The sequence below is a fragment of the Phyllopteryx taeniolatus genome, chromosome 2 (genome assembly GCF_024500385.1).
Source record: "Phyllopteryx taeniolatus isolate TA_2022b chromosome 2, UOR_Ptae_1.2, whole genome shotgun sequence".
NCBI classification, from domain to species: Eukaryota; Metazoa; Chordata; class Actinopteri; order Syngnathiformes; family Syngnathidae; genus Phyllopteryx; species Phyllopteryx taeniolatus.
In genome coordinates this window covers 18641643-18665490 of record NC_084503.1, presented here as the reverse complement: position 1 = coordinate 18665490, position 23848 = coordinate 18641643, and the positions used below count along the sequence as shown (strand labels likewise).

Below are 23848 nucleotides of genomic sequence, written 5' to 3'. Positions count from 1 at the left end.
GGACTATGTGGTCACTGACAAGAGTCTCTGTGGAGTACGAGCGATTGAACGGACAGGAGGATTTAAAGGAACTTCTTCGCAGTGGTTAGCTAAAACTAATAAGTTGCAGCTGTGTTTCCATTCCAGTGTGGCATGAAAACATATTAACATACACTAAGATATATTCAGATCAATACATGGAGCTTCTGTTTCATAACAAGATGGTGTTGACAATATGTACTCGTGTTGTGTTTGTAGAAATTTAATGAAGCCATGTGTTCTTTAGTACATAATAAGAGCCCAAAAGAAGGACGAAACTCCACAGTCCTGCACGCTACTTATTCCATGATATTTGGTGCTGGGTGTCTTGCAGAGAGTGATTTTTCATCCTGTTTCATCATGATACAAGGGGAGAGCAGCAGACAGAGGACATTCTAGACTAGAGCTTCTTTGGTGAGCTATCTTTTAGGGCAGATTACATCAAACGTGCAGATGTACAGCTGTTCAAAAAGTCAAGCGAGAGCAGGGCAGAGATAAATTGTTTATTTTCAGTTTAATCGTCAGTGCAGGAGTGACAGCGACACATCTGCTCCCTCTTAATGCGGACTCATAGGGGGGCATGGTCCAAACCTGGACTTAACCACCTCACTTTACCTGATATTCTCTCTTTTTCTTTCCCTTCTGCTTTCTCTGCGAGTGTTTCGTCCTTCAGCGCATAGCACAGTGGGAGCACAGATGGCCACAGATGGGGTTGCAGACTTCCTAATGTATTAAAAAGTGAAATCCCTAGCCTGGTGTGTGTGTGTGTGTGTGTGTGTGTGTGTGTGTGTGTGTGTGTGTGTGTGTGTGAACCCTGTCCCTGTAGCTGTTCAGATTATACAGCTGTCTATAATCCCACAGAGGGAGTAAACAGACTGGGCAGCCCCCCATGCTTGTATTCTCTCCTTTATTTTACTCTCCTGTCCCAAAGAAAGTAAAGTGACCAAACAGCAGTTTGGCCTCTGGAATGGCTTCACATAGTCTCTGTGAGGTGCATTGCAAGACACATATGCACACAAAAAGTACACATTTCATACAGTGACACTGCACATTTAATCAAAGAGGAGGTTGACTGTGCCATATGGCAGCCTCCCCACAGGAAACTTCGTCAGCACGGGTGGCTTGTTTATGTGTTTCCGCTTCTTATAGAAGAGAATAGCTGCATCTATTTATACTAGCCTCTATCGCCAACCTTGTGTGTTTATGTTGAGAGTGTCTAGCGTGGGGAGACTGCCCCTCATGCTCTTGAGGATCACCATGTCGATGACCCTCACACAGCATAGTCTGCGGTGACACTCTTTAAATACAGATACCAACTGCTGAAGGCTTCTCGGTGACCTCTCAGAAATAGGACTGAAGCAAACTATGGCAGGAGTTTTGTTGGTTAAATAAATAGGAAATATTGTCAATCATTTATAATTGCCCCGTGATTACAATTTAGTGTTTTATCAGCTGTAAAATACTGTAGATCCCTTAGCAGTTTACAGATGGCATGAAAAGACAGTTGGGGATTTAAAAGCACCGTTGGGTTTATTTTGATTTTATTTTTCGGAGCAGTGCACAGGATCATCACAAAGACCAATCTCATGACGGCTCTGGCATTTTCAAAACAAACATGACTTATTTCTCTCTCTTCTGCTGAAACATGAGGCATATTGTCTGAAGTCAAACAAATGGCACAACATTGTTCAACATTCAATGTGGTCTGCATCTTACGGTTTTACTGCGAATGACAACACGTTGTGCTGTTATTTGGAATGTTTTTGCCAAGCAATCCTTTTTAATTAACTGGCTTTGTTTTGTTGCAAACATCACACTTACTGCTCGCTGTTGTGTTTATGCACACCTGGCTGGAAGCTGTGCACCTCGCAAGAGGTTAGTCATCACAGTTAAGTGCTCAAGTTATGATGTTTCAAAAAGATCTGGTTCCAGCAACGGAAAGGGCAAAGATGCAAATATCGAGAAAAAGGAAACACCGTCTACCAATGCATCACAAACAATATGGCATATGGTAGAGTGTCGACCAATACTTAATTGGAATTTGGACTCGCACCAAATTGTGTAGCTTCAAATTGGTACTCTCCCCCTGGATATGCACGAATTCCGTCTTTAAGATTCATGCATTATTCATGGGGAAATGAAGAAAAATTATTGCAAAATTTTGCAGTTTTAGCAAAAGGTGGGAAAATCACGTATCTGCATCATTAAAATAATTGGCCCATTCTCCACCCCTCTACAAAGTATGTATGAATGGCTTGAATTGTTATTGATTTATGTTGTTTTGTTTTTTAGACTGTGGGCTTTGAGAAATACATTTCAGGCATCTGTATGTTCCACACATATTGAGGAAACAAAAGCATACCATACCATAAACACACAAATAACCAAATGATGCACGAATCATTCTCCTTGGCGGGCATACTTGATATGTGTATGTTTGTATATAGACTAGAGACATACAGAATACCCCCACATCCACCTGCATCTGCTTTTGCTCTTCGGTGAATAGCCATGCCATCTATTTGCTTCACACCACCCAGCCTGTTCTTGCCTTGTTTGGTCCTGGCAGGGACTCTGGCAGAGGACACTGGAGCCTGTGGTAGCAGGATGGAGCGCTCCTGAAAGTCAGTCCCCAATGATGGACGGCAGCAGATCCAGCTGCACTTGTCACTGGCAGTCAAGTTGGCTGTCTGAAGCGGGGGACGAGAAGGGACAGCCGGGAAGGAGTGTGTGCAAGTGCGCGTGTTTGTATGTGAGTGGCGTAGGTTAGATTGGAGGGCCACTGATTGGGATGTCAGAGCGACACGGTGTGTGTGAAGGAGAGTGAGAGGGGGGTGTCTCAGTCAGCAGCAGCTGAGTGGGTGAGCAGGTGTTACTGTGTGTCTCCCAGGCCTGTTTTGCTAAAACCAACAGAGACACAATACACATTTGAGGCCATTTCCACACCTTACATTGATTTGCTTCGGTAGTTTTGATAAGGCTTATGTTCTTAAGAAACTTGGCTCCCAGGTGACAATGTCAGTGCTGGCCTTTTGAACCTTTTTTGGGGGGCGGGGGGCAGTAGTGCTCCATCCTGACGATTGTTCTCTCCTTTTGGTTTCCCTTTTGCCAGGTAGCAGAGTGCAGAAGGTTGGAACAATGCCAGATTCACCTGCGGATGTGAAAAACCAGCCCAGGTCCACCCCACCAACCATGCCTCCACCACCCCCGGCTGTCAACCAAGCAACCAGTCGTAATGCTTCTTTCACCCCTGCCACCAGTAAATCAAGTAAAAAAACATCTCTTCTCTTTTTTTTTTTTTGGTAACACCTTAAGTACAGTTAATGCATTTATTTACAATCATATGCAGTTCGGGATGTATGTGAGTTTTGATTTTGTTTTACTTTCATGCTCAACAGTATGTCAGCAAGCAATAAACTCAAGTAACTTTTTGCTGAACAGCTCATGGAAACCATCATAAAACAGTAGCTACCAGTACCGCCTTTAGGACAGAATTGAAGTCCACACGTTCTTAAACTGAGATTAGATCATTTTGTAATTAAAGAACATACTTTCTATACTGTAAATACAATTTAATGTATGTTTTTTAATTATGTTGTAAATTAAATTTTACTATTACTTATTATGATTAGTCTATTTCAAACGCATTACTTAAGGAAGCATTATTCTCACTTTAGATTAAATGTAGTTTGAATTAAGGCTAAATAAGTGTTTTACAAAATAATTTAAGGTGCTACTACACAGTGATATAAAGTAAGAGTATGTTATTATGACAAAGGTTGTGGTCATGCACTAACACTTGACACTAAAAGCAGCGTGTTTATTTTTACTGCCGCAAATTTGGATGTATCATAAGTTATATCATGTTTTCTACACAGATATATATATATATATATATATATATATATAAAACTAAATACAGAAAGCAAAAAATGAAAAGAAGGATCTCTTGCACAGATCTTTTCAGTCTTGGATTTGTGTTTAAGATACTGCATTAGCCACGCTAATAACTTTAAAGTGCAATAATGAGCTCATGAGAGGTGCTGTTAACAGATCTGACAAGTTTTTTCGTAAATGTTTTTTGTGACGATCTTTACCTTATAAACACCCTCATCATTGAGTAGAGAGTAAAAATGTTTTTTTTTAAAAAGAGCCTTGGGTTCTTAAAACTGTCCTCAGTGTACATGCACTGTGTTGGTTTTTCATCGGTCTTGAAGACCCAATACTTGTTCGAAGAGACCCTCCAAAATGTGTGATTCTTAACTGTTCTGGTGACCAAGCGTCGATGCTACTTGAGCGTAAATTGTGCTCCTCAGCAGGCTTTTTGGTGAGCTACAGAAAATGCCCTTGCTGTTGACAAGTGGCTCTGAGTGGATGTGCGAGGGTGGATGTAGCATTGTGTGTGCGCACGTGTCTGTGTTGTTCACCAGCTAGTAGGAGGGTGGCAGGGCAGCGGGCATCAGTCAGGGTGGCGTTGCTGTGGGGAGGCTACTTTCTTCCCTATATAGCATTGTCAGGCCATGTTCTTTCACCTGTTATGGCGTAACGCTCTCCTTGCATGTCTCTCTCCTCTTCCTCACTAAAGCCAGAACACAGGTTTAGAATGTTGGGATCATACGGGTTGGCCCAGAACTACTTAATTGTGTTTGTCTGTTAACTTTTATTCAGGTTAGGTGGGTTAATCTTATAAGGACCCCTGTTTGGGGGCATTTCTCTCAAGCATGGACATGCTATACAATTATATGTTTAAGTGGAGAGGGTCAAATATAAGTGTCAACAGAAATTGTAGAGAAAAAAAACTAAAACATTGCCAGAGTGTAAAAAAAGCGAGAAAGGTCATCATGTTTGAGCATGTGTGAATGTGTTTGCCCACATTAAGATCAAATGGACCACTACTACACATATATGTGTATGAATCTTCATACTATTCTGAACCTCAAAGCAGCAAATCTGTTTTCAGATGGTGGGCATGTGCAGCGCCACATTTAGCTACACACCTGCCGTTGGAATAAAAGTAACACAGGTCACAGAACTATTTTTGGCACCTCATTTACAAGTTCCTCTTATAGTTGTGTCCTAGTGAGTGAGTTGGTGGGTGGGGGATAGTTTGAGGAACAGAGCGAAATAGACTGACACAAGAGCAGGTGGCAGCAGAGGGGAGTCGAATGGTAACACTTGTGAGACAGCTGAAGATGCACAAAAACACACACAAGATTGTGACAATAAATATGCATGCATCTAATGCCACCTTCATCGCATCATTTTGTGTGCTTGTATGTAATCTTCCATGCACTCTTCCATCAGCAGGATACAGTACAAGAGTGTCAGCCCCCATCCTGCCCGCAGATGTGGTCGATGCCCTTCAGGTCCCTCAGAAACTACTGACCTAATTCATGTTGTCTCCCCCTTATGTGTGCCTTCAGTGCTAAACGGGAGCAGCCATTCTCCCACATCACTGAACGGCGCGCCGTCCACTCCTAACGGCTTCAGTAACGGGCCGGCCATGTCATCAACATCCTCGCTGTCCAACCAGCAGCTCCCGCCAGCCTGTGGCGCCCGCCAACTCTGCAAGCTGAAGCGCTTCCTTACTACGTTGCAGCAGTTTGGCAACGACATATCGCCTGAGATTGGAGAGCGAGTGCGCAGCCTTGTGCTGGGGCTGGTGGTAAGTTTGTGGTCACTTCCATCAAAGGGATTACTGCACACAAGCAGTGCATTATAAACTCACTGGACACTTATATGATGTTATCAGATCTACATAAGAGCAATATTTTAAAAAAAAAAATCCACCTTACAAATGCAATGTTGCTTGCTTTTGTTTCTGAGGGATCCTAATTTAATTTGAAGTTGTTTATGATTGTGGTAGAGTGAAGGGGTTATTTTGGTCACTTCATTTTCAGTAAGTAGGCTATACAAGGGAGAAATGTTTGATGCAGTTCTCATATTGGAATATGCATGTGTACCGAATGAAGTGTCTTGTGTGTGTGTAAAGTTTTTACAAACTAATAAATTTCTTTTGCACTGTCTACTTCTACAATGGGCAACCACTGTGCCATTGTAATTGTATTCATTAATAAAATGTGTTGTCTCATCTTGTACAGAACTCTACGCTTACTATTGAAGAGTTTCATTCCAAACTTCATGAGGCTACCAACTTCCCTCTGAGGCCTTTCGTCATTCCCTTCCTGAAGGTATACGTACTGTACTGTCTTGTCTGCACAGGTGTGTGTCTGCTTATATGTGATATATTTAGCTCTGCCCTGGATTCTATGGCCTACATGCCACATATTCATGCATTGCAGAATATCACTTCTCTATGTCTCTACATTAGAGTTTCCCAAACATTCAGGCCAAATGAGATATTTTATCTTGCCTTTGACCTAAACCTATTGAAATACATCATGGATTGACACTTCATCAACCTGTAACTATGAACTAATTATAACAAACATTAACATACTGCAACACATGGGAAAAAAACAGGTGCACTTTGCAAAGGAGTTATGCCTGACTGACAATCAACAAAATAAATTACAACATTTCAGTCAGACAATTGAGATGGGTCATGACTCTTTTGGGGAAGCTGATCTAACCTGAGAGGTGAACCTTCTAGTATTTTAATATTTGTGTCAATGTAGTGTAGACTTTTTATGTGCAGACAAAAAGTAGTGTATGTGTGTGCGTGTGTTTCGGTGTCATACATCCTTGTGTGCGGTCATCCTCCACATCTGGGACATTGCAGCAGTGTCTGTGTTTCATCAAGCAGACAGGTCTTAGAGAGTTATTTGACAGCACTTATACACATACACAATACACGCCTCAGAGGGAGACACATGGCAGAGGAATGTGTCAAGAGATCTGTCTTATCTCATCGTGTCTCTTCATTTATCACTCCCTCTCTTTTCACTACCTAATCTGGCTTTTTGTCATTCTCCACATTTCAGTTTCCAGTTTAGTTCTCTCGGAATATTTTTTCTCTCACTATAATGAATGGCTTCATTTTTGTCTCCGCTCCAGGCAAACCTGCCCCTGCTGCAGAGGGAGTTGCTGCACTGTGCCAGGCTGGCCAAGCAGACTCCAGCACAATACCTGGCCCAACACGAGCAGCTTCTCCTGGACGCAAATGCCAGCTCGCCCCTCGATTCTTCTGAGATCATGTTGGAGATGAATGAGCATGGCAAGAGAAGGACCCCTGACAGGTAACAGCTCTCTGTATTACACATTCAATCACTCAAATTCCCACACACAGTGTCCGAAATGAAGAATTTCAGAACCCAAGGGTGGGACCTACTTTGTGGGGAGGTGGACGTCTGGGCAACACTGATGCAAGGGTGATACTAGGACAGTATTAAAAGAGAAAAGCAGCAGAAGATGCAGTGGCAGCACAATTGAAAATAACAAAATTACCATTTTTACACTGGGTTTTGCCTGTTTCACTCCATGGAGGGTGTGAATTTATCGATACATCCAAATCTTCATTTTTTTTCCCTCTCATCTTTCTCTTTTCTCTGCATCTTATGTCTCTGACTTACTCCGTCTCCTTCCCTCTCTCTGCCGCTATAACTGCATGATCTGCAGGCTCCCAGCAGCTGCCCATATGTCAGGGATGTGTCCAGATGGTGATGTGCTGACCGTAACACTGAACACATCCTCCGTAGGGTGAGGGGAGGTGGTTTGGATGGGACTGTAATCCACACACCTACGCCTCCCGACCTCTCGCCTTACGCACCGCAGGCCTGGCTCAGTGAACTGTGGGGGGGGGGGGCGCATTCAGGCAACGGCAGGGCCTTCGCTGTGCCAGCTGTTCATATGATTTGTCAGTTGCCAGAGCCGAGGATGTGCACAAGTATTGCCGGCATGCTCAAAATACACGCGGATAACCAGCACACTGATAGTAATGCACATCTACTACATGCAGCCCGGGATGCATTCGTTGGCCTTTGAGTCCCTTACGATGAAGACTGATTTCCATCTGAATGCCTGGCTAGTGCCATCTAGCTAAAAAGATTATTATCAACACTCCCATTTAAACTGACCAGATGGCTGGAAAACACAGCCTCACACACACACACTTAAAGAACTCATACACATGTCTCAGGACATCTGTCACACTCACTTTATTTAGTCCATATTGTAGCCTAAGATGAAGATGGCTGGGAGCATGAGGAATAGTTGCAATCTTAGAGCAGGCCGAGGGATATTCAGATTAAACACTTGAGACGCATGGTGTATGCTTTGACTTGGCTTTGTTTGATACATATGGCATACAGCTGTGCTAGAGCTCTGGAGCGGCGCTGTCTTGGTGTAACTGAACAACAAGCAGCTCTCCACAGGAATACATGTGCGTGCGTGCGTGTGTGTGCATGCACACTATGTGGGAGTTGTCGAATTTACAGTCTTCAGAGAGTTCACGTTTGCCGGCGCCTCGGCGTAGAAGCAGCTGCAATCATTGATAAATAACATCACTTGTAGCAATTGGAATTTGTAACTTGATGGATGAATTGTAGTGTAATGCCTGCAGGATGTCAATGTGTGCAGGCCCATTTCTTATTAGCTCCACTAAAGGTGTGTTTCATTTTTTTGACAATTGTTTTGTTGCGTTGACCATTTTTGGTCATCGAAGTGAGATCTTACCCAGAGTGTCTTTCAAGAAGCATAAATTAAAAACTAACATATTAGCCTGACATTCACAGTTTAATGAAATAAAGAAATGTTTCTCTGCCTTTGCAAAGATAATAATGCTCAGTTGTCAGAGAGGCGATAATATAGCAATAGAATATATTATTGTGATACATTTGGATGTGCTCTAAATTCACGAATTGAGTAGTCTCAATCAAAACGGAACAATTTAGAGATAAAACGTACAGTACAGGATCTCATTAGTTTGGTGTACCTAATGCTATAGTCTGTGATTTAATAGTCAAATGATATGTGTTTCCTTTTTATCTCCCTGCAATGACATTCTAGTCTCTGCTGGGCCATGTTTCTCCATTTAGAATAAGATGTGTAGCTAGAATTGACATACGTACCTATTAACACTCGGAGGAGCCAAATCCAGTTCTTGTTTTTTTCCCCCTTTGCTTTAAAATTCCAACATTTTCTGACATGTGATGAAAACGTTGCTCAAGAAATTTTGTCAGTCTGTGCAGTGCAATTACATATTGGAAAGCAAACAAAGAATCCCGTTTTGTTGTCAGCACTAATACATCTTTTCATTCCACACTTCAATTTGACAGCTGTAAAAACACTGCAGGATTTTATATATGCACACTCACTTCAGTTCTCTTTGTGTGTTTCATTAACCCTGAAGTGTTTTCAATAATGTACAGTAAATAATCAATACTTCCAATTCACACTGCAATTTCTTCAACAATATAAACACTCATGTGGGTTCACAACAAGCTTCTAGAATGGGTGTACCAACTGCATATACTAAAATTGGTCTGAGGAGTTTTTTTTCTTTTAACCAGTATTCATTTGTTTCCCTAAGGATCAACATTGATGCATATTTTAAGTTTAATCTTTTCATGTATCTGTACCCTCCCCAGGACCAAAGACTCCTCAGAGAGAGATGGCTTGCACCCCGAACACCTTGCTAAAAGGCCCTGCACCATTAGCCCCAGTCAGCGCTTCAGCCCCAGCACAGGCATACCTGCCCACCCACCTCCCAATGGCCTTCCCACACACCCTCCTAATGGCCTGCCCCACCCACAAAACCCTCAAATGGGCCCACAGCACTACCGCTTGGAGGACATGGCGCTGGCACACCAATACAGAGACGCTTACAGACATAATGAACACAGAGACAGCCGAGACAGACACCGACAGACAGGTAGAAAACCTGCCATTCATTCATGACCAGACCACACTTGAGTCCACATTATACAGACAAATACTAAGGGGACATACGAAAGTGGGGTCTGTGTCAGGAACAATGACCAGTTGTCAGTCCACTGTGTTAATCCTTGTGGCCGTGTGGCTATATAAAGCCCGCAGCCTTACATACCCATGTGCTACAACTGTGGCAACTATACATGCCTACCTTCTGCTTAGCCCAAAAAGAAAGCGATGCATTCTCAGCCAAACTGTCCCCCAAAATAGTTACAAGCCTATTATACCGTACTGGCAATTACGTGCCAATATGGAGGTACTGAGATAAGATGACTCAGAGTGCTATTTTTGGAGGGTTTGTTCCTTAGTCATGATTAATTAGCTGATCAACACAAGTAGACATTGGCGTTTCTAGCCAATTTTTTATTATTTTTTGGAAGGGAGGTGTGGGGGGGGGGGGGGGGGGGGGGGGGGAGTGTGGACGGTGCTGAAGCACCCCCAAAATGAATCCCAGCACCCCTCAAATTTGAGCGACTTAAAAAAAAAAAAAATGCATTTCATTTTGAAACAACCTAGACAAGTGTAAAACCACAGTACTTGGTTGTAATGACAGCACCCACCATTGCCTTAAAAATGGTTTCACCCACCTCTCCCCAAGTGTTCTCTACCTACACAGAGCAATATGCTGTCTTCCAGTGATATGGCATAAATACCCGGTTTAAACCAGGATATTGTAGCACATTTCTTAACTTCAGCCACTGAATACCAATACACTATTATCATTACCAGACCTCATTTCTACTGCATTTAATCATAAGTCACTGTTTATGTTGTTTTGTAGGCGTCAGCTGACGTGTTTTTTCTAGCTGTAGGAAACGATTCAGGTGGTCAGACTGTACCACTGTCCTCTGTTTGAATTGGATTGAGAGAAGTTAGTTGTTGTGTCATGTACAGGTGATAATATTATAATAATATGAATCCCAGCACTCCTAAACCTCGAATCCCAGAATCACCCTGCATGCAGATATAGTAGATGCAGAATGAACATGATCAAACATGCATCTAATTTAATGTATTAATCAGGACTGGCTCAAAGCACCGTGGACATTTTCTATTCCAGCATTTCTGTGCCCCGGGGCACAAAGCAAGGTCCATAAAGGTGTTGTACTGGTTAGAGGAGTTTGTTGAGGAAAAATGTTTCTTTCAGCTCCTCCAGTTCCTGTAGGCATGGGCAGGTGCCTCAATACATTTGTCCTTACCACGTCTGATCATATTTGTTCAACATTTTGCTTGATTCCCATTGACTGACTGATGTTCAATAGACATACTAAAAATGTTTTTTATGTGACCTGTCTTTCTGTCACAGCAGTCCATGGAGCCCGCCAAGAGGAGGTGATTGACCACCGTCTAACAGATCGAGAGTGGGCAGAAGAATGGAAGCACCTTGATAATGTAGGTATCAGTGTGGTCACCATCTTTCATGTCAAACACAATGCACCATTCTCATGGGTATAGTTTGATAACACTTTATTGCACACATAGACCAGAGACACATACAGCACACACTCACGCAAAAGAAATAGGGCCCCAGATGGAGCTCGGGACCCAGCAGAGAGCAGCTCCAGCTGGGCAGAGCAGCTGAGACAAGAGCTGCAGTCATGGAGAGAACCGGCCAGGCCTGGACCCCTGCCAAATTAGAAACACTTCACTGAAATAAATATAGCTGACAGAGAGGGGAGGGATGGGCAGAGAGCAACGAACAGCGGCGTAGACCGAGCAAGGGAATGAGCAACAGAGAAATTTTTTTAATGTGGATAAAGTGAAGGGGTGAATGTCGAATATGTTAAACCCATTTAGTGGCATAGACAAGGGTGGCAAAACTGGTAGTGTGCGTGACAGTGACACTACAATGTGAGGAAAAATAGAATTAAAAGAAAATCTGTTGAGTTGGCAGCAAATCAAGCAGAAGGGTGGAAGAAATCGGATCAACCTTTTCATCTGCAGCCCAGCTGTTACAATATTACTGCAACGCGCTTACAAATTCTAATTCGCTAACTAGCACATGGCCAATAACAGAACGAAACTCGTAAATTAGCTTATGCATCTACCAGAACTGGAAAATGAACGAAAATATTCAGTTGTTTCTTTTTAGCAGTGATTGCACCTTTCACTCTACTGTGATTTTCTCCAGCATTTTGAAATTTTCATTCAGCCATTCATCCTGAGGAATGTTTGTTGAGTCATTAATCAGTCTCTTCTGTTGTAAGGTCATTACAAATGTGTTTGATGGGGTTAAGGTCTGGATTCTGTGCAGGTTCTTCCACACCAAACTCACCCAATCATGCCTTTGTGGAATTTGCTCAAATTGTTGTTCAGTTGTTCACCGTGCCGCCTTGTTTCAGTATAACAGTTTCATATTAAATGTGCTATTATTCATTATGAAAGTGGATCTATATATTCCCATTTGTGTTCCCATCAGCTCCTGAACTGTATCATGGACATGGTGGAGAAAACGCGCCGCTCTCTGACCGTGCTGCGACGCTGCCAGGAGGCGGATCGGGAGGAGATGAATCATTGGATACGGCGCTACAGCGACGTGGAGGAGATGAAAAAAGGTGGGAGCAACGGACAGCACTGCCTTCCTCCTCCTCTTCCTCCTACTCCTCATCACAACTCCTCCTCCAACACAGCTAGCAGCAGTGAGACACTGCCCAAAGGAGCTTCCTCCGTTGCTGAAAGGCAGACAGGCAGACAGACAGGTAGACAAACACACACGGGATGTTTGCCACAGCAAAACACTTTTAGCAAGGTAGGGCCCATTTGAAGATGGCAAGCAAGGTACTGACATTAAGCATAGAAAGTAAGTTTAACTCAGCGTATAGTGTGAGGTAATCCTGACTCTTGTACTGTATTTTATAATTATTCAACACACGTACACTATATGGACAAATGTAGAGGATATGCACGATGTGTGTGCACATTATTCATTGGGTCTATATGTGTGTTTCAGAGATCCACAGAGACTTTCTACACAGACCTCCATCGGGATACTTGCCAGAAGACGTCTGGAGAAAAGCTGGTAAAAAACACATCCACACCTCTTTCTCACAATATCTCTATTCTGACCTCATGCTAACAAATGCCTTGTACTCACAACCAAAACAGAAACGATCATACATTTCACAATGACTGGTCACCACCTCATCCTTATGCACTAAAGCCCCGTTTCCACCAAACATACATTATTTTGCTTTACATTGTCAAAATAACTTCTCTGGCCACTAGCCAATAAGAACACAAACAGTCACTTCTGTCATGCCCTCTATCTGTAACCACTATGAAAGGCCACTGCAGTTAAGATGCCGTGAAAATGCAGTCACCTGGCCCGAGGCACACCACAGCAGCACAGAACAGTTTAAAATGACTCTAGGGTCCCAAAAATATCTGAAGTTCATAACATTAATCTGAAAAATTTTTTAGTTGCATTCACAGTCCCCACATCAATATTTATAAATAAAATACCAATCTGCACATAGTCATAGATAATCTCTCCAGAAGGACGCAGTATTGAACATCCTTCTTTTTCCTGTACTGCATGTTCAATTATTGCGCTGCATTTTCACCAGGAGAAAAAGCTATTTTAACTGCAGTTGTTTTTCATACAGGTACTACAAGCATCCCGCTTTCCCCAGCACTAAAGCACCTCCAAAACAAGCAGGGTGAGTAACATATCTCATTCTCAGCATTTTGCCTTCACAGTGTGTTTGTGTGTGAGTGTGTGCAGCCAGGTAGTCTGCCCCTCTCCCTTTTAATTAAAACCAGACACGTACTGTTTTCTCTGATTGACTTCGGCTTGAGAGACTGCTGTGATTTTGGGACAAAAAAAAGGATCTGGTCTGTGAAAAGACTTGGCAAATCCCTGTGGAATTATAACGTTACTATTGCTGCCCCTGTGTTTTTCATGAAGTGCTAATTGCATCTGCAATACACTCTCCTTGATAAGAATTAATTAAATTTGCAAACTTATCTTGGTGGTGCATGCATTAGGCCTGATAATTGAGCTTGTGATGATGCAGATAATGCTTGAGGGGAGAGAATAAAGAGGGGCAGAAGTGAAAGGAAAAGGAAATAGGAGGAGAAATGAAGTGGAGGAAGAAGGTAACGCTCCGATCAGGCATAGCACTGAGATGTGTCTGACTTTGTGTTACTGTGAATAGTATAGGATCCAAGCCACATGCAAATTATTCTAGCATATGCATACACACACATACAACATAAGTGTGTGGAGTGGAGCTGTGTGGAGAAGCAACTGCTTGTCCTTCTTGTCTGGAGGCACTAGAAAAGATAGCAGTGTTAAACAATTTTTGTGGTATGGATGTAAATGAAGAGCGTTTTTGTGTGTCTGTTGTGTCTTCTTGGCATATCCACAGATGGTGGAGTAGGAATCTTTAATAGCTAAAATATGTTACATGTTGGAGGAATTAAAATCTTGTAATTACAGTAGCTCAGAGCAGATTGGTGTATTAATCAATGACATGTGTTTTTGCGACCTATTTCCATATACTCCAAAGAGTAAACGCTTTATACCTGGATCAGATTAAGATAAGATTCTGGCCCCGTTATTAGCCTGATTGTCCACACCGAGCCTGGCATATTCTGTCAGGAACGACAAAACCTCTTTATAGTGTGACATCCATGATCAACAAATTGGTGTCAAAGAACCCCTACGATGCCAAAATGAGAAGTCTAGCATGTTTGATTTTTTGGATATCTTTTATGTACTGAAACATATCAACGACAACCTTGCAACATAGGACCTCGATGTCGAGCAATAGGATTGTGTCTTGCAACGGCGCCTCACCTCCCTTGGTCGCCGTTGTCAACATTTATTTGTACCCACCATGGCGAAGAAAAAGAGGATGAATCGATAGAATATCGGCATTATGTTTGCATGCAAACATTTGTGCTACCTCTAACTAGCTACATAATGTTAGGCTGCCTCCTTGCTAGCGGTATTAAAACTATGTGAACATTACCTCAAGCCCTACTTGAAGAATTGGCAGCCCAAACCGTCCTCTCCAGAGCATCTATGGACAAAACCGCACACGTTTTTCTTCTTTTCATTCTTTTTTTTTTCAACCAGGAAACATTGTCGCAATCAAAACTAGCGCATCTTCCTCCATTATGGTTGTTGCTGCTATTGTATTGGTTATATCTGGAAGCATTGACACATTTTCCTGTCCCGCCTCCCCGAACTGTTTGGTTTTGCAAGATTAGCTTAATGATCGTAAAAGATGGGATACAGTGATATTGTAATATATGTCGTGTATTGTTGCCAGTGTCCGACCGAGATACAGCAGGAGTTTATGGCAGTAGTCTGACATAGTGGCATTGTGAGAGACCAAATTTCTCCTTTAGTCTGATCCAGGCATTATGAGAAAACCAGTACTCTTATTATGTCTTGGGTATTCTGCAGCCAAAAGTTAAAAATGAAGAAATTTAACACCCCTGCCTCTTCCACTACATGCAAAAATTATTGCAGGGATTTTCAATTTCAGAATCTAGATATACTATGGACAAAAGTATTTGGACAACTAGCACATCCAACCAAGAACTGAAGAACTGAACATGAAAGATAATATGGAAAGTGTAGTGTACCTGTCTGCGATTGGCTGGCGACTGGTTCAGGGTGTACCCGCCTCCCGCCCGAAGATAGCTGGGATAGGGTCCAGCAGCCCGCGACCCTAGTGAGGCTAAGCGGTCAAGAAATTGGATGGATGGATGGATGGATAGTGTATCTGTGGGAATTTGTTAAAAAGCTTTCTGAGTGCTTTTCTCAAAATTGACGTCGTAGTTCAAAATCTGTGTACAATAATCAAGTACTTCCAAACTCTTCTAAACAAAAACAAAAAACAAAAAGGACATTCCCTAAACTGTTGCGTTACATTGGAAGCATAGAACCATCCAAATTTTCTCTCATGGGTATTCATGCTTTTGTCCAGATATTGTAACTGACACGTGCAAAAACACACTATCCTCTTTGTTGTTCAATATTTCCTCGAAGTGCTCAAAATCCAACAAACAAATCTACAGTGTAGGAGCATTGTAGTGAAGATAAGCCTTCCCAACACACGGGAGTTTATTCAGGTTGCTTAGTGCCTGAGGATTTGTTACTGAACCAACCAGATGACAGAAGGACAATCAGGCAGAAAGGGAATCCCCATGATGGCGGCTGAACAGCCAAGCTGGTGACAAAACTTTGGAGGCATCTGCTGTTCTCCGCTCTGAGTCCAGATTGTGTTGGAATTCATCACTGGCTGTCTGGATGTTTCCCATTTCTGGCATAAACTTTTAAATCTTGGATGGTGTGCATCTGTTAGCCAAGATATGACAAAAAGCAGCTTATAGAGCTTCAATAAATGATGGTGGGGCAGGCAGAGGCACTAACACGTCCCTTTCTCTCTCCCTTTCCTTCTCAGAGGAAGCCGTGAATGAAGTGAAGCGACAGGCGATGTCAGAGCTGCAGAAGGCTGTGTCAGATGCTGAGAGGAAGGCTCATGAGATGATTTCAGCAGAACGCTCAAAAATGGAGAGGGCCCTGGCTGAGGCCAAGAGGCAAGCCTCTGAGGATGCACTAACTGTCATCAACCAGCAGGAGGACTCCAGTGAAGTGAGTATCACAGACAACAACACTTTCAATTTTGCCTGCTGTTGCTTTCCAGAATAGGAACACAAATGCCCCAGCATACGAGTTTTTCAAGTCATGAACCGTCGCGTGGTCAAAATTTTGCTTTGTGTTGCAGGCTAAGATTTGGACTATAAGTGAGCATCAGATGCGCCGCTACTCAAATGAAGTGGGGGGGGGGAAATAGAGCGACAGTCTATAATGTACTTTCAACTGTTTATTAAACAGTTCGAACAGTCAACCCACAAATACAAAATGAGAACACTCACAGGAAGCTACTGTAGGTTCCTTATGTCAATGACTATAGCATAACGCGGTTGTGGTATCGGGCCCAAATGCAGCCCACTGACTCATCAAAATAGTTGGAAATGACTTTGACAGGCAGGTCACTTCAAAGTTCCAGAGCATTCAACTTCACAGTTTAGAGGGTGAGGCCTTGAAGAATGTGAATTTGTCTTGGGCCGAAGTGATGTAATGCTCCGTAATCCACAGATAGCAGGTCAAGAATGCTCACACTTCATTGCTGTCTTTATTCCCAATTCAAGAGAGCAGGACAGGGAAACTCACACTTTGTTGTCTTTGTAGTAGAATCTCCAACAGCCACGGGGGCCGGGACACAAACCTGCTAAGGCAGAACTCGAGGCCGGAGGCAGAAGGCTCGGCAGACAGGAACAGGCAAACTCTCTATGGCAATACTCGCGGTCATGGGCAGAAAACAAGTGGATTCACTGGGTACCGTTGTAGCATCTTGCATGGATGGCTGTCAAACAATGATAGCGTCAACAAAGACATAAATAGAAGAGTACAGCTGACTGTGGTTGAAAGACTGTGATTGGCTGTCCTGGCAGACAGTGATTGGCTGACAGATTTGCTGTCATGGCAGACTGTGACACACCAAGCCCCTTTTACAGGCACACAGCTCAGGCTCACATTTGTCTTTTGACTTCTGGCTTGTCCCAACTAACAGTAATTACACTTTATACAATTTCTTTATATTCTCTTTTATTATGTTTTAATATGTTTCATACAGGCGGCACAGTTAGAGCGTCTGCCTCACAGTTCTGAGATCTGGGGTTTAATCCCCGACCCCGCCTGTGTGTAATTTTGATGTTCTCCCCGCGCCTGCGTGGGTTTTCTCCAGGCACTCCGGTTTCCTCCCACATCCCAAAAACATGCATGGTAGGTTAATTGAAGACTCTAAATTGCCCGTAGGTGTGAATGTGAGTGCGAATGGTTGTTTGTTTATATGTGCCCTGCGATTGGCTGGCAACCAGTTCAGGGTGTACCGCGCCTCCTGCCCGATGATAGCGGGGATTGGCTCCAGCACTCCCGCGCCTTAATTGATTTCACAAGGAACTCTTGTGGGATGGAAGACATAACTTTTCGTATTTGCCCTTCAGGTTCTCCCATAGTCGTTCGGTCACAGTACAAATTAAATTCTTAAATCAAGGTACCACTGTACTGCAAAGTTGTTTTTTATTTTATTTTTTTTACTTGAATTCTTTAAGACCGTGGCACAGTGGGCGACTGGTTAGAGCATCTGCCTCACTGTTCTGAGGACCGGGGTCCGGGCACTCTGGTTTCCTCCCACATCCTATAAACATGCATGGTAGGTTAATTGAAGTCTCTAAATTGCCCGTAAATGTGAATGTGAGTGCGAATGGATGTTTGTTTATGTGTGCCCTGCGATTGGCTGGCAACCAGTTCAGGTTGTACCCCGCCTCCTGCCCGATGATAGCTGGGATAGGCTCCAGCACTCCCGCGACCCTTGTGAGGATAAGCAGCTCAGAAAATGGATGGATGGATGGAATTCTTTAAGAACTGACCTCATAATGGGATTATTTGGGCTAATCTGGGACCTTGGGTATCATATTTCATGCCATATCATGTGTAAATGTGTGTTGGTATGACAATTAAATTCCTTGGATCATAAGCGTGAAGAGGCTGGCTTCCAGTTTTCTTGAACGCTACAATATTACCACCAGCAGTTCACATACTGTTTTTATCATCTTCTGACTGTGGTTTTACTGCCACATTTAGCTAACAGCTCTTGGCTCTTGGTTAGTAGCACCACCATGGTGCCATCATCGTTGCAGAAGCAGTCCAGTTGTTTGTATAATAATGGCAGACAGACCCAGATGGTAGGAGCAGGGTGCCAGACTGATGCCATTCCAGAGCAGATGACCACCACCTGCTGGTGACTCAAACCAGAGCAGACTTAAAATGGATCCACCACGTGACTAGATTTAGCAGGAAAGCCATCAATCAAGTTACAAATAAACACATAACTGTGTCATGGTCTTGGAGACAAAAAGAGACTTATTTTTATCAACCGTCTGTTTTCCCACTGTCTCACCAGAGTTGCTGGAACTGCGGGAGGAAAGCCAGCGAAACGTGCAGCGGCTGCAACACAGCTCGCTACTGCGGCTCATTTTGCCAACACAAAGACTGGGAGAGGCACCACCATGTCTGTGGTCAAGGCCTCCAGGGCCTGCCAGGGGGCAGCAGCGTACCCCTTGGCACCCCCTCCTCGTCCTCAGCGTCCAGCGCACCCCCCACCCACTCAGAGAGCACCCCTCCGGGTCCACTGTCGCTTGTGGGCCAGAGCGGTATTGCAGCTGGGGCGGGCAGTGGCAGCGGGAGCATGTCGGCCAGCCCCAAGGAGAGCAGTTCGAGTAGTGCCTCTCGCTCCACCACTCCAGCCACACCCGCCCTACTTGATGCCACCTCTCGCTGACATCGGATCCTTGACCTTTACCTGTCCCCTGTTATGACAGTGGCCACTCTCCACAGAAAACCAAACTGAGGAATCTTTCTCTCACATTGACCCCTTCTCCCCTCCCACAATTTAGCCCTTCTTCGTTTTTTTTAAGTTTCTGGCTTTGGGATTCAGTGTAGTGTAACTGTTATAAAGCACAATGATAAGTGACAGTAACATCTCATATTGCTTGCTGAGACCTGGTGACTTGACTAACGTGCTCTGAAGGGCTGTGTTAAGACACAGGGGATTAAAAGACCAATTAGCACTTCAATTTCCTAATAATTTAGCCCCAATGAGAGCACCTAGACCTGTTATGTGCACTAACAGTCCTGTTCTTCTCCAGTGTCCAAACGCTAACAAGCTAAGGATAAGGATTTTTTTTTTTTTTTTAAATAGGATGAGCAAAGGGGAAAACCTGGGACGCCAATCCTGAGAAACACAATTTAGTATTTATGAAACATTTATTTCTGGCTTTAATGGAAAACAAAGAAAAGTCCAAATATTCTAAATAAGAGAACATTGATAACCATCATAATGACATTAAACTAAATGAGTTTTAAACTGCTAACTACCTTGCTAGCGAGCCAAGAAAAATCTACGCCGGACTCACCTCTCGAAAACATTGTGAACCCAAATGAATTCAAAGATGAAAAATAACATGATCCAAACCTTTGTATTACACTGCCAAAGTGAGTAAGCGATAAGGAGAAGCACTCATAACCAAACACAAAGCAACATCACCTCCTCAGCAGATAAGGCTGCCCATGAGAGAAAGAGAGTGAGACCCAGGCTGCACAGAATGAGTCAGGCTCTGCTGTGTAGCTGCCTTCTGCACTGTGGACAAGACTTCAGCAATCCTTCAGTGATGGCCAAGACTAGTGAACATATGGACAATGCTGTGAATGACTTGGTGAAATGGACCGAGGCCTCACCCCAATGAGATTTGTTTGAGAGTGGGAAAAAAAAGGAATAGAAAAACTACTCAGACTCAACGGAGATGAAGTTACATACACGTCAATGTAGCTACCAAAAACCTCACGCTTGGAGGAGCAATTGCATACAGCAGAAACATGCAGGCTTTGTATGTGTATGTTTTTTTACATCTCCAACACTGAGGTGATATTTACCTTTACATTCACACACCTTTTCCAAAGCACGATGAACAGAGCCAAGAGAAGGGCAGTGCACTCTCCTCTTTTTCTACCTCCCTTCATCCCACATCCCCTACACTGGCGTGACTACTTGACTCGAGTCTGCCACACCCACTCAGCCTGCTTTGGACTTAACATCAGAGCAGGACACCGCGTGAAAGGGATCAAACCTGCTTGTAGATATTGTTCCTCTTTACATTTTTCAATAGTCTGTTGTTGCTCTTGTACACATGACCTTGTGTATATCCAGAAATTGACCTGTTTTGCTTTGTTTTGTTACCTTTCATTTTCCTGGTCATTGGGACTGAGCAGTGGGGTCTGAGCAAGGACGCTTGTCTATGATAGGAAGCCCCACATTGTACTCATTGTTTGATTTGTTGTATCTATATTAATGAGATGAAACCCCTCTTGTAGAATATTTTGTATTGCTCGCATTGTAAGACAGTGAGAGGACGGAGGTGCAATATGAAGAGAATTCAGCTACTGAATGGAACCTCAGCAACTGCCCATAGGGTGTCATATAATATAGATACATATAAATATATTTAAAGTAACATCAGTAACTTAATGTGAATGTACATAGTATTTAAAGAGGTCCAAAAATGTGTTTGCCAAATAACAGAAACCTTTAAAGTTTAATGTCCAGAATATGATTTTCTCACAGTACATTTGTTTCAATGTATCAATTGCTTTTCTTTTCTTTCTTTTTTTAAATGATAATTAAAACACTTTTCTTCAGTGGAGTAGACATAGGGGAAAGAGCATTCTGACAGATCAAGTGTGCATGAACTGCATGACTTCCATGACTACACGAATTAGGCTTTAATGAACTAACTGAAGTTATTCTATTACGTTGTCAAGAGATGTGATAGTCGTTCATTCTCATGAATTATGAATGAATATTTTCCGTGTAACAAACTTCCCTGACACCGGGTCTGGTAAGTCCCGCAGGAGGGAGACTAAATTCATATAGTTCATACCAAATTTAGGCTGGTTTTGTTTCAATTGAGTCCAATGAAATATTATTTACAATAGTTCCTCTGTGACCATTTCTCTTCATCACTGTTTAGGTATGATTGTAACCTCCATCTGCAGTAAAACCTTTCAAAGTAGGATTGACAAATTAGGCAGTATACAGATGAAAGCGACCATCAGGGGTTAATTTGGCTCTCATGTTTTAGATCTCGCTTTTGATCATTATTTGCAATTGTAACGAATTGAGGAAAAAACAGTGTCAGAGTTGAGGGTCTTATTGCCTTTTTCCACACAGCTTTTGAGCATTTCCTTGGTTGATTCACAGCCTTGGCGTTTTGCTGAGTGGAAAAGGGACCGTATGGCCACATTTAAGCAAATTTGGTCTGATAAAGACTTTAAAATTCCAAACATATGGCTATAGTGAATGATTACATTATTTAAAGATGATCTGGTGCTTATGGTGCAAATAAGCTGCAAACTTACCCTGCATCCATGTGTAGCATTTTTGTATTTAAAACAGAATGGCCTCCTTGTTGACTTTTATGGCGCCATAGCACTCTTCACTTGCTACCTCCTGTGACCATACAGCTAATCACCAGGAGAGCTTCACCTGGACTTTGAAAAGATGGGCTGAGTGCAGACATGGAAGAAGACATTCACACCTCTGAATTGATTGCCTCTTTGGGTATTGAAAGGCCTTGCCACTGTAATTGTGTCCATCAGACGCTCATTTGTGACTTGTTAGTGAAACAACAACCAAACATATCCATGAACACAGCATTAACCATGACAAGCCATTTGTCATCCAAAACCAATAAAAGCGCAGACCAAAGTACTCTGCATTGCCATAAGTGGCTTTGACCTATTGTTGTGATGACAAACCAGATAGGATAAGGTTAGAGCTTCACTACAGTTAACCAAAGTGTCTGAGATGCAGACAGTCAGACAACAGGAGCCCACATTGCGCCAGTTGAGTTTTAAATGTTCAATGGACATTCTAAATTGTGTTCCTGTGACAACAGTAGAAGCATCTCCTTTGGAAAGCCGACTGTTTGTATTTTCTAGCAGTAGCAAAGCCTTGCAGAGATGAAACTAAAGAATGGTGAGCATGTGTTCCAGTATGAATAGAGTGGGGTTTTATACAATACTTTTTTTCCCACGTCTGTGTACTTGAAACCCTCCGAGCTTTAATCAAAGATCCCAGGCAGACGACTGGTGGAGAGATTCGCAATATGTAGCGACAGTTTCTGTGTTATGTGCTGTGTTAGTAAACAATATCAGCATCAAAGCAGTATTATGGTGGCAACTCCTTTCAAACATTGTTAGCTGGGCACCTTTGTCTGCACGGAAGCCCTCAAAGAAAGAAACCAAACTGAACAGACCACTTATAAATGACCAAAATACAACCAAAAGTTATTTGCTTCCATTGTACTTAAGGCAATGTTTTTTTTTTAACATTAATAAAGAGCTTAGGAGGTTGACATGGTGTGTGAAGATGGATTCACATGAAGCAAGAAGACCTGAAGAGAAAACTACTTTTGTTGTGACGTTCACGAGGGTGTGTCCAACATGTTGTACCATCAAACAATGAGATTTGTCATATTCTTTTCTCTACACTCTGTGATAATAAATGGGCTCTGTTGTTGTTAATACTTTTCAAGGCTCTCTACATCAGTTAAGATTTAACAGTGGACAGCATATGGGCAAAAAACATGGAGAAAAGACACATTTTAGCAGGTTGCCATATCTACTGTAGCATCCTATACCTGGAACAGTAATAGTAACCAATGACGTTTCAAGGCTCATCTGAAGTGATGAAGCATCCTTCCTGTGACACAGGCACTGCTGAATAGCTAAAGTTGAAGGCTAATGTGGTAAAAGTCTGATACAGCACTTGTACCCCCCAAAAAAGTCATGGCTCAGGATGGTCCCATTTTTACCTTTACATGAACTGAAAACGAGGGTGTCTGAAAGCGTTCTATACTGTATTGTGCAATACACTATGACATTAAAAATAATTTTTCTGTAGGAAAGATTGTCTGAAAAGCAGAAAATCTTTGTTTTATTTCTCTCTCCTCAAGTTCCTGTTGCTGTTTTTAGATGAAGTAAACTGTGCCAGAGGAATTCAATTCTGATTTGTATTTATTTCTTGCATGCTTTCCTCCCTGTTGCTAATACTGCTCTTTAACTGTTCGCTCTGTTGGATGTGTGACGCTGTAAAACATTCTAATTCAGGTTATTGTCTGTGTTGAACAATGTAACTGTGTAATTAAAATATGAAATGAAAGACATGCATGCCTTTTTATTTTACCCTCCTAAAAATATATTTATTAATCACTCACAAAGTGAAATAAGTCAACTTATAGAGCTGAATGATTCTCCTCTGAAACCTTTTCAATTATTTATAGTTCAAAATATACACCAACG

The 23848-nt window shown here is 42.6% G+C and overlaps 1 protein-coding gene across 5 annotated transcripts in view; it reads left to right on the top strand.

Moving 5' to 3' along the window:
- Window positions 1-23712, top strand: part of cbfa2t3 (CBFA2/RUNX1 partner transcriptional co-repressor 3) — a 51782-nt gene extending 28070 nt beyond the window's left edge. For 2 of the 5 annotated variants that reach the window (XM_061764182.1, XM_061764209.1), the window contains exons 2-12: window positions 3131-3286; window positions 5442-5683; window positions 6120-6209; window positions 7036-7217; window positions 9567-9850; window positions 11216-11301; window positions 12329-12608; window positions 12860-12928; window positions 13515-13568; window positions 16329-16519; window positions 18894-23712. In XM_061764182.1, coding sequence (XP_061620166.1) covers window positions 3131-3286; window positions 5442-5683; window positions 6120-6209; window positions 7036-7217; window positions 9567-9850; window positions 11216-11301; window positions 12329-12608; window positions 12860-12928; window positions 13515-13568; window positions 16329-16519; window positions 18894-19271 — 2012 coding nt within the window. In that variant the 3' untranslated portion in view covers window positions 19272-23712. Of the gene's footprint in view, window positions 1-3130; window positions 3287-5441; window positions 5684-6119; window positions 6210-7035; window positions 7218-9566; window positions 9851-11215; window positions 11302-12328; window positions 12609-12859; window positions 12929-13514; window positions 13569-16328; window positions 16520-17119; window positions 17391-18893 lie in introns of those variants that run through there. The other 3 variants (XM_061764199.1, XM_061764190.1, XM_061764218.1) reach the window with 3 other exon arrangements.
- The last annotated feature ends 136 nt before the right edge of the window (window positions 23713-23848 follow it).